Source organism: Phyllobates terribilis, unplaced genomic scaffold, assembly GCF_046119375.1.
Source record: "Phyllobates terribilis strain yellow unplaced genomic scaffold, ASM4611937v1 Scaffold_8__6_contigs__length_399053987, whole genome shotgun sequence".
Taxonomy (NCBI): Eukaryota; Metazoa; Chordata; class Amphibia; order Anura; family Dendrobatidae; genus Phyllobates; species Phyllobates terribilis.
Window position 1 is genome coordinate 145,409,061 of NW_027362768.1, and position 9,737 is coordinate 145,418,797.

Sequence of the window (9,737 nt, forward strand, 5' to 3'; positions counted from 1 at the left end):
AGAATAACTTTCTGATTCTTGGGGTGTCCAACCACCGGGATCCCCGACAATCGTGACAATAGCACAATCCTGAAGAAGGTGCTCATCCTCCATCTTCATGCATCACCATGGAGGCCGAGCATGCGCACCTCCAGTCCATTCAGGACATTACCGCAGAGCTCCGTTCTCAGGATTGCCGGAGGTCCCAGCGATTGGACCCCCATCGATCAGCAAATTTTTCCTGATCCCATGCACAGAGGATACTTTTTGTGGGGGGGGGGGGGGATAACCCTTTAAGTAATGTTTCATTCGCCAGTATAATAAAAATATATTGAAGCTGTGCCTAATGTATTACAAGGTGCAATTTGCTCCGTCCTAAAGTCAGAATATTCTAAACATCTGCTATGAGTAGGTGCAGCTTCCTGCCATTTTCCTACTTTAAGACGGATAAGTCTAAAAAGAAACCACATTCACTGGCACACGAGAGGAGTAAAAACAATAACACTTTACGCCAGAGGGTCCTTCAAAAAATTTTCCGTTTCTGCCAAACGATTGGTCAGTGAATTCTGTTAAGTTCGTTGCTTTTATAAAAAAAATTAAAAAAAACAGCGCCACCTCTGACCAAGGGTTGTATCTGATACTGCTTTAGTACCATGTAGAACACATAAGTAGGTGGTGGAACCGTTTTTAACAGAAAGCAGCCATGTTTTTCTACTTCTGGACAGCCCCTTTAATGTATGTCAAGGGTCGGCCCCATGTTATTTCTCCAGCTGCTGTGATACTACAACTCCCAGTATTCGTCTACGAATGGACTTGAGAGTGAGATGAACTTTTACACTATGACGTCTTCACCATTTTCGCTTTTTCTCATGTCGTTTGGACACTTGTAGAAGTTTGCATTACAGCTGAAGGCAAATCTAGAAAACATCACGAGGCTGCGGCCGGTGGGTGAGGATTTCCACTGGTTCCTAAAGGTGAGAAAATCTCCATGTTACTGTACCTAATGCTGAGTGTGAGGTTGTGATGTGCTGACTCCACCGTGTTTGGATACAAAAAATACATCAATGCGGATTATGGAAGGGATACTTGGGCATTACTGCGGGAACAATATATTCTCATTAGTCTTCTAAACCTCTGGTTTATGGTGCTACTGTGTGAATTAGTGTTTGCCGTGTGGCGCGCACTAGCGTTTGGGCTGCTGCGTCCACTAGCGATTGGGCTGCTGTGTGCACTAGCGTTTGGGCTGTTGCATGAACTAGTGTTTGGGCTGCGGCGTGCGCTAGTATTTGGGATGCTGCGTGCACTAGCATTTGGGCTGTTGCATGAACTAGCGTTTGGGCTGCTGCGTCCACTAGCGATTGGGCTGCGGCGTGCACTAGCGATTGCCCTGCTGCGTGGACTAGCCATTGGGCTGCGGCGTGCTCCAGCGATTGCCATTCGGTGTGCACTAGCATTTGGGCTGCTGCATGCACTAGCGATTGCTCTGCGGCGTGCACTAGTCTTTGGGATGCTGCGTGCACTAGCAATTAGGCTGCTGCGTGCACTAGCGATTGCCCTGCTGTGTGGACTAGCGATTGGGCTGCTGCGTGCACAAGTAATTGCCCTGCTGCGTGCACTAGCAATTGCGCTGCGCCGTGCACTAGCCTTTATCGGGACTTTTTTTTCCTGCACTTCCCACCACTCAGAAATGCGCAGCCCCATATACTTGAATGCAACTTCTCTGGCCAGAAATGCGTCTGTGCAGTCCTCATTTTCATGATCAGTGGGAGGTAGGACCCCCTGCAATCAAGTGATGGCCCATCCAAGCTGTGGTCTATTACTTTTTTATATAGGAATACTCCTTTAATAATCACATTAATCGCAGCTTAGACAGTTAATGCTCTAGTTGAAAACACTTTGCATGTGGCCATGTTTTGGCCATTACAGCTTAAAGACCTTTGTGTAAAAGTTTTAAAATATCAAGGTCAGTGACAGTTGTCTCTTCCTCCTTGTACCTGTTCCCTGTCAGTTATTAAATACGGTGTAGAAAAGTTAAATGAGTTGTCTCCACCATGTTGGCTCTTCAGCGTTTGAACTACAACTTCCAGCATGCCTTGGAATGTTTCACCCAGCATGCAGTGATGTGGATCTTGTAATACTTATTTCCATTTTCCTTTTTATAGTTGAAATGTGGAAACTGCGGAGAATTATCGGACAAATGGCAGTATATCACATTGATGGTGAGCGAGGGTGTGCTCTGGACTGTCTGGTATAATAATTCTGAATGGCTGCGTCTGACCGAGGGAGATGGGGCAAATTAGCATTTTATACTGTTCACACAGTGCTTTTTTGCAGTGGTTTTTATTTACACATGTCTATGGCAGGAAAAATGTTGCTTATGTTACACATATTTTTATGCATTCAATTGGATGGGGAATAAAGCAGCGAAGATGCTGAAAGAAATTGACGTTTTAAAATAAACGCACCGCAGTTAAAAAAACACTGCGTGAATTAGACTTTAGAAATCTCATTTATTTTGCTGCTACTGCAAAACATTGCATTTTTTCTGCACAAAAGAAAAAACGCACGTGTAGAGATTCACTTGCATTCAGGCTGCAGGTAGGGTAACATTCACACAGGCACGCCGTTTCTTGTCCAAACAGGAAGGTTTATTAAGTCCATAAACCTCCAGCAGAAAGTAAAAACAAAGAGTCCATAAAGCAGAATGAGAAACAGAGCTGTTAAGCTGCTCAATATTCAGAGTCCAATACTCGGCATCTTGCAGTGTCAAAACAACATAAACAGGTCCTCCGCCTTGCATCCACAGGTCCAAATACCTGAGGAGTTTGCACCTCTACTCCCAGACAAGGAATGAACAGCTCAGCTGCCCTTTTAAACCAGCTGCACCTCCTGGATTGTAGGGTGGGAATCATTCTTCAAACACCTGGGTCCATATACTGGTCCTATTGCCCCTCTCAGCACCTCAGATCCAGGATTCTGCTTCCTGCTTGTCTACATACCCTCCCCCGCTGCCCTTCGCCTTTATACGCAGGTCTTCTGCCTTGCATCCACTACTCCCAGACAAGGAATGAACAGCTCAGCTGCCCTTTTAAACCAGCTGAACCTCTTGGATTGGAGTGTGGGAATCATTCCTCAAACACCTGGGCCCATATATTGGTCCTATTGCCCCTCTCAGCACCTCAAATCCAGGATTCTGCTGCCTGCTTGTCTACATACCCTCCCCCTCTGCCTTTATACACAGGTTCTCTGCCTTGCATCCACTACTCCCTGACAAGGCATGAACAGCTCAGCTGCCCTTTTAAACCAGCTGCACCTCCTGGATTGGAGGGTGGAAATGACTAGTTCTGCCCATCTCAACTAATCATTCCTAAAAAACCTGGGTCCATATAATGGTCTTATTAAACCCCTCAGCATCCCCTATCCAGGATCTGCCAGCTGCTAGTCTACACACGGAAAAATCACTACGTGTGAACAAGCACTCAAACAGAACCTTCCTGAATATTATTAAATATGGGAGTGGTGGTATGCTTCTGTAGGTGGTTGTCCCCATATAAAAATGTTATCTTTTTTTTGTAGAAATCCGATTTGCCAGTCTTGAGAAATCTAATGTAGAAGACATATGGAAATCATGTTGTAAGCACACTGGGGGTGTGGCAAAGCAGTCTGACTGCACTGAGACGCCCCCAGTTCACTTCCAGTCTGATTTGCATATGGATTTCTTCACTAAAGGTATCATTTTTATATGGGGAAAACCATATACACAGCCATATCACTACTGCCATATGTAAAAGCGTGCTGATAGATTCCCTTTAACTGTGTTTTGGATATACAGTAAATGTTGGGGTGTGGATGACACCGTTCTGTACATTTTATAGGTATAAATCTGGTAATCTTCTGTCATTATTTTGTTTGTTCACTTGTAGGACAGTGTCCCTTTAAAAGGTGGTCGAGGCAGCGCCAGTATGGTACAGAAGTGTAAGCTTTGTTCTCGAGAAAACTCCATCGGTGAGTGATATTACAGGGGTGGCTGAAGCCTCATTGTTATATTACCTCCCAATAATAAGTTTATTATGGGGCAGCAATCGGCTGCAATATCAAGGAGGAACTCACATGGAGTGTCCTGTTTTCCTGCAGCGCCTCTAGAGGAGAAACAAAGTATTACACAGTCCCTATTAAAGCAATGTACTGGTTCTGTAATGCACATATATAAGTCCTCCAGGGCTGGAGACCCTCTTCATAACTGTTCTGACTAATGGGAGACTCTAATAACTCCGTACATGGACAACCCCTTAAAACTGCAAAACCAGTCCTTGGTAATAGAAAAATGTAGTAATCTGACCTTTTTTTTTTTGGCATAGATATATTGAAAATCTCGCTGCAGTCGTACAACGTAAGTGACTGAAAGAACTCAGTAGTTGCATTACATGTCTGGTTGTGGATGGTGCACACAGGTCATCAGCAGAGCTCGTGCACATCGGATTTGTCATCTCACATTGTAATATTTATTACGTATCCGAGTTAATTCAATACCTTATAAATAAAAGTACAGTAAAATCTCTGTAAATTTGCATCTAATAATCTTGAAAGTCTAATAATCCAGAACAGAACTAAGCTGGAAAGGTAAATTGCGGAGAGAGCCGGTAAGGAACTTTTTCTCTAAGTTATTGTTGCAGTTTTAGTGCTGAAGGCTTATTCCAATCTCGGTCTTTCATGTCTAGCTATGAGAATGGCTCTATGAAAATAACCGAGCATTACACTTTTTCCATGACTCCCATAAAAACATGGTTTCACTAACTCCTATTTATTTCTATGGGAGTTACACAGAGAGCCTAATGCAGCTGCGCTCATAGTTTCGCCCTTCGGTGGCTGCATCTGTGCACAGTTATTCCCATCTCAGACATGTATACACATTAGACAGCTAAACCATGACCGGCATCGATCTCTCCTGACTTCCCCATACACAGGAGCGGCCGCGCGCCTCCTGACCCCGAGTGTGACAGCCGCATAGAAATATATGAAGCTGTCACACTTGTTGTCGGGAATTAAAGGTCTATAAGTAGGAGTCTTTTTCATGCTCCGCTTTGTCTGAATGCTCTCCGCCACATCGGTCTTGTAATGTTTCTCTTTTGCCTTTTCTCATATTCAGGCTGAAGACAGCGAGCGTTTTAAGACTATAGTGGAATTTGAGTGTCGGGGTCTGGAACCGGTCGATTTTCAACCTCAGGTACCTTTTTAATCACTGGGTTTCGCTAACATAAAGCTACCATCATGCTGACTCAAAGCGACAATGTTACCTTAAAGGGGCCTTAGAGTACAAGTCTGACTTCATGTATGCAAACCGTATACTTGCGGTCACACCGGAGGATCCTGACAGCGCGCACACTGTGCTCGGTGAGGATTCACAAGTCTGCAGTCACATATAGTGACAGCAGACTTGTACCCTAATACCGGACAACCCCTTTAATTTTCTGCTTAACTCCTCTCCAAACTTTCTGCATAGTGATCATATGCTGGCTGTTTGCAGCCACCACTAGAGGGAGCTGTCTGCATAGCTTTATATATGCAGTATTACAGGATGCAGTCAGCTCCCATATTAAATCTATGTCTGTGCAAAAAGATTTGGATCTCAGTGTCAGAAAAACAGAGGTCCCACCATCTTCATGCAATTTTGCATCAAAATGCATGAAAAAATCAGGTATTTGGCTGAAAGTCTGACTTAAACAGAACCTGAGATGCATAAAAGCTGCCAAAAATACAAGTTTTGCACACGCAGAGTTCATACGTTGTGGTGCAGATGCCGGTAAACATTCAGGACACAGAATAAATATCCAGATTAGGTGCAAGGTGTAGAATAAAAAAGAGACTCCTATATGGGATGATCGGATGCCACATATAGTCCCTGATTAGTAAGTGGGGTGATAACCCCTTTGGTTTACTAAGACAGTAAAAGACTTGTGGCGCAGTCAGACGGCCATATAACACGGACGATGATCCCAACACAATGCTAGGACTGGCCAGCGAGTCTCCTGACCCGACATGACCACATGTATTTCTAATCAGCTGTCACGGTCGGGTGGTGAGAACCACCGTCCAATCTGAGCACTGCGTTCGTCGTCCGTGTTATACGGCCGTCTGACTGCGTCCTTAAATCTATTTCTTACTAATGTCACTTGTAGACCCCCCCATCATATTCCCACCCCTTTCTTCTCATCCAGCTGACACCTATCCATCCTGACCACATCGTGCATGCACTTTCAAAATGGAGAGGAGATGGGGATTCTGGCAGCAACTTCCATGGGAATAAAAGAATTGGCCATGTTGAAATCCAAACTGCAGAACTCTTCTTTCCGATGATATCGGCACATTGGATGGTCATCTGATCCTGCAAATATTAGCCAGATTGGGTGTTTTTTTTTTTAAATAAAACTATTTGTGGTCCTCTTTTGCTGCGGGAATAGCGATGATTGCTGTTTTTTGCACCTTTTAAGTCCATGTGCTGTAATCCCTTTATTAGATTACAGATTAGTCACGGCTCTATTACCGCCCAGGTCTGATGTAACTGATTACTGTCTATTATGTAAAGCGGAACACTCACCGGGATTGCCAATCAATATATCCGAACCGAGTTACACAACGTCATTGATGCGTTACCAGATGGTCCCATATGTAATGGCGGATACAATCACGCTTACTGCGGATGTCACATTGTGTTATTATTAATGCAAATGGGCAATGACACATTGATCTATTGATGGACTGAACAGAAGAGAAAACAACAAAAAATCCATATATCTGTGTATATGACTGCTGCTCTTTTTATTATCCTCCTGCAGGCCGGATTTGCTGCTGAAGGGGCAGAAACTGGGACACCATTCAATGACATTAACCTGCAGGAAAAGGTTGGTGTTTTGGGGCAAATTTACTAAAAACATTGTGCAAGATAGGCTAAGTGCACATTGCATCTGATCCTAGTGTACGACACAATGCACACGCGGCCACACTCTGGATGGAGACTGCAGCACTCGTCCTCCGGAGAAGAAAAATCCTATTCCATATAGTCGGCTGTACTTTCCTATAGTTAAAAGGATGATCAGGTTGGAAGAAGTTATCACCTATCCATAGATATCCGACAGATGTTTGTTTGCATATCGTTTAGTTAAAGGGATTCTCTGATTGGAACAAGTTACACCTATTCATTAGATAGAATAAGTATCACCTATCATTTTGGCCACTAGGACCCCCACCAATCACTAGGACAGCACACTTTTATCCCCATTAGAATGGAGCTTCAGTGCGTATGCTGGACGCGCCGCTCCATTCATTCTCTATGGAACTGCAAAAGAAAGTCAAATAGAATGCTTGACTGTCCCATAGAGAATGAATGGAGCTGTCGGTCCAGCATACTCACTGACGCTCCAGTCTAATCCTCGTTAGTATAGTGGTTCATATCACCACGGGAGACCAGGATTCGATTCCCCAACGGGGAGGCAAATTAATTTTTTGGACAGCACGGTGGCTAAGTGCTTAGCACTGTATGGTGGCTCAGTGGTTAGCACTGTTGCTTTGCAGCGCTGGGTTTAAATCCCACCAAGGACAACATCTGCAAGGAGTTTGTATGTTGCCCTGGTTTTTGCGTGGGTTTCCTCCGGGTTCTCCGGTTTCCTCCCACATTCCAAAGACATACTGATAGGAAATGTAGATTGTGAGCCCCAGTGGGGACAGAGATGATAATGTCTGTAAAGTGCTGTGGAATTAATGGTGTTATATAACTGAGATAAATAAATAAATAAAAAATGCCCCGTTCTAGTGATCAGTGGTTGGACCCCCCCACCGATATAGAAGGTATCGCCTATTTTATTGATAGATGTAACTTTTTCCAACAAAACACCCCTTTAACTAAATGATAACCATGCGAATATCAACCAGAGACATTTTAGCATACGATGTGACCTTTTTACGGTGAACACCTTCCGATAAGCGCACACTGTGGAAATCGTCTTACCTACTCAACCTTATAATCAGTGGAACAATCAGAGGAAAAGTATAATAGAAACACGTCACCACTTCTGTATTTATCACCCACTCCTGGTTATGGCTTACAAATACTGATGTAAAATACTGACCAAATACTGAACATGTGAACGTGACCTAAGACCTTATCTGAAAATTGATCCCAAGATGAGAACCTCTATAGGTAATATAAAATCTGTACGATTCATATAATACGCACTCTTGTAGACCAACTAAAGTATTCCTATTGTGTTAGAAAACTGTGGACATGGTCTGGTGACAGATCATTAGTACTTGTTGATAGGGGTTCGGGGGCTGATCCCCCGCAAGATTGGTAAAATGAAGGGGCAGCAATCCTTCACTTAGCGTTGTGCCTCTTCAGCGTTGGCTCTCCTTAGAGCCCAGACTCGTATACTTTCTCTTGATCTGTATACCTCAGAAAAAAGTTGTAGGGGTCCAGTGCCCAGCTGTGAGCTGCGATCCCTTTATTTTAGCATTCGGAGGGGGTCTCGGCCCCTGGACCCACAACTTCTGACATGTCACTAAATGCCAAATGTTTCACACGTACGTTTCACCATTGACTACGTTCTCCCATAGGACTGGACGGACTATGATGAGAAGGCACAAGAGTCTGTGGGGATCTACGAGGTGACGCATCAGTTCAAGAAGTGCTAACGCCGTCCTGGTTATATATATTTTGTCAGAAATTATTACACTCAAACTCTTGTTACACATCCACTATGGACATTGTCAAAACTTTTACATTCATCTCTACAAGTTATAAATGTACATAACTGATGTATCTGATTACTGCAAATATTTAACGCAAAAATCAAAAACCTTTCAGCTGTTTTTTTTTCTTATGAGTGTGCATGCAGGCATGGAAATATGGCCGATTGTTCTAGGTATCCTTAGTTACGACCACTAGTAACTAACTCACTGTCACTATATGAGTGGTCGTAACCATGGATATGTAAGCAGCTGCAATGCCCTGCACATGGGGTAAGCGACATACCTTATCTAAGCTACTACAATGCCCTGCACACTGGTAAGTGACATAGTTAATCTAAGCTGCTACAATGCCCTGCACATGGGGTAAGCGACATAGGTTATCAGAACTATACTACATTTCTAATTGGAGGTATTTGCTGATATTCTATCTACTACATATTGGGATAGGATCTTGGAATACCCCTTTAACCGGTTCAGGACCGCCCACTGTACATAAACGTCGGCGCTGCCTGGGCTCTGTGCAGCGCCGACGTTTAAAAACGGTGGGTGGTCCTGCAGAGCTCAGGACCCCCAGGGTCCTGCAAGCGCTGTGGTTCCAGTGCAGAGCGGTAGCTCTGACATGTGACATCATGGGGACCTGATCCAATCTTCTAGATGCCGCGATCCATAGCGATTGTAGCATTTAAAAGATAGTGACAGCCGGTGGTTGGTGATCGGGACCCCCACGTACCTTAACAGCGAGGGGATCCCGGTGCAGAGCGCTTGCTGTGACCTCTGACCTCATCAAGACCTGATTGGCTCAGGTCTTGATGATGTCAGCGTCACACCAGCCAATCAGAGAGATCACTGGGGAAGTTTGTTGTAGCAACAAACTTTCCCGGGCGATCTGCCTGATAACTACACTGTTTCTCCTCAGATCTCAGTGAGAGAGCAGAGGAGAAACACTGTGACAAGAGCTGTATCAGTCTTGCCACTGTGACATAGTAAAAAAAAAAAAAAAAGGAAAGTTAGAGTTA

The 9,737-nt window shown here is 44.2% G+C and overlaps 1 protein-coding gene across 1 annotated transcript; it reads left to right on the plus strand.

Moving 5' to 3' along the window:
* Positions 1-804: 804 nt before the first annotated feature.
* CZIB (CXXC motif containing zinc binding protein) lies at positions 805-8,828 on the plus strand. The gene is made up of 7 exons (XM_073643457.1): positions 805-953; positions 2,142-2,198; positions 3,903-3,984; positions 4,338-4,369; positions 5,126-5,203; positions 6,813-6,878; positions 8,587-8,828. The coding sequence occupies exons 2-7, from the start codon at positions 2,196-2,198 to the stop codon at positions 8,662-8,664; spliced, it is 339 nt and encodes a 112-aa protein (XP_073499558.1). The 5' UTR covers positions 805-953; positions 2,142-2,195; the 3' UTR covers positions 8,665-8,828.
* Positions 8,829-9,737: the final 909 nt, after the last annotated feature.

Bases quoted from the DNA above. Each gene is read 5' to 3' on its own strand.
- CZIB (XM_073643457.1), top strand. The intron at 4,370-5,125 runs GTAAGTGACTGA...TCTCATATTCAG, and splicing joins TCTCGCTGCAGTCGTACAAC to GCTGAAGACAGCGAGCGTTT. The intron at 5,204-6,812 runs GTACCTTTTTAA...ATCCTCCTGCAG, and splicing joins CGGTCGATTTTCAACCTCAG to GCCGGATTTGCTGCTGAAGG.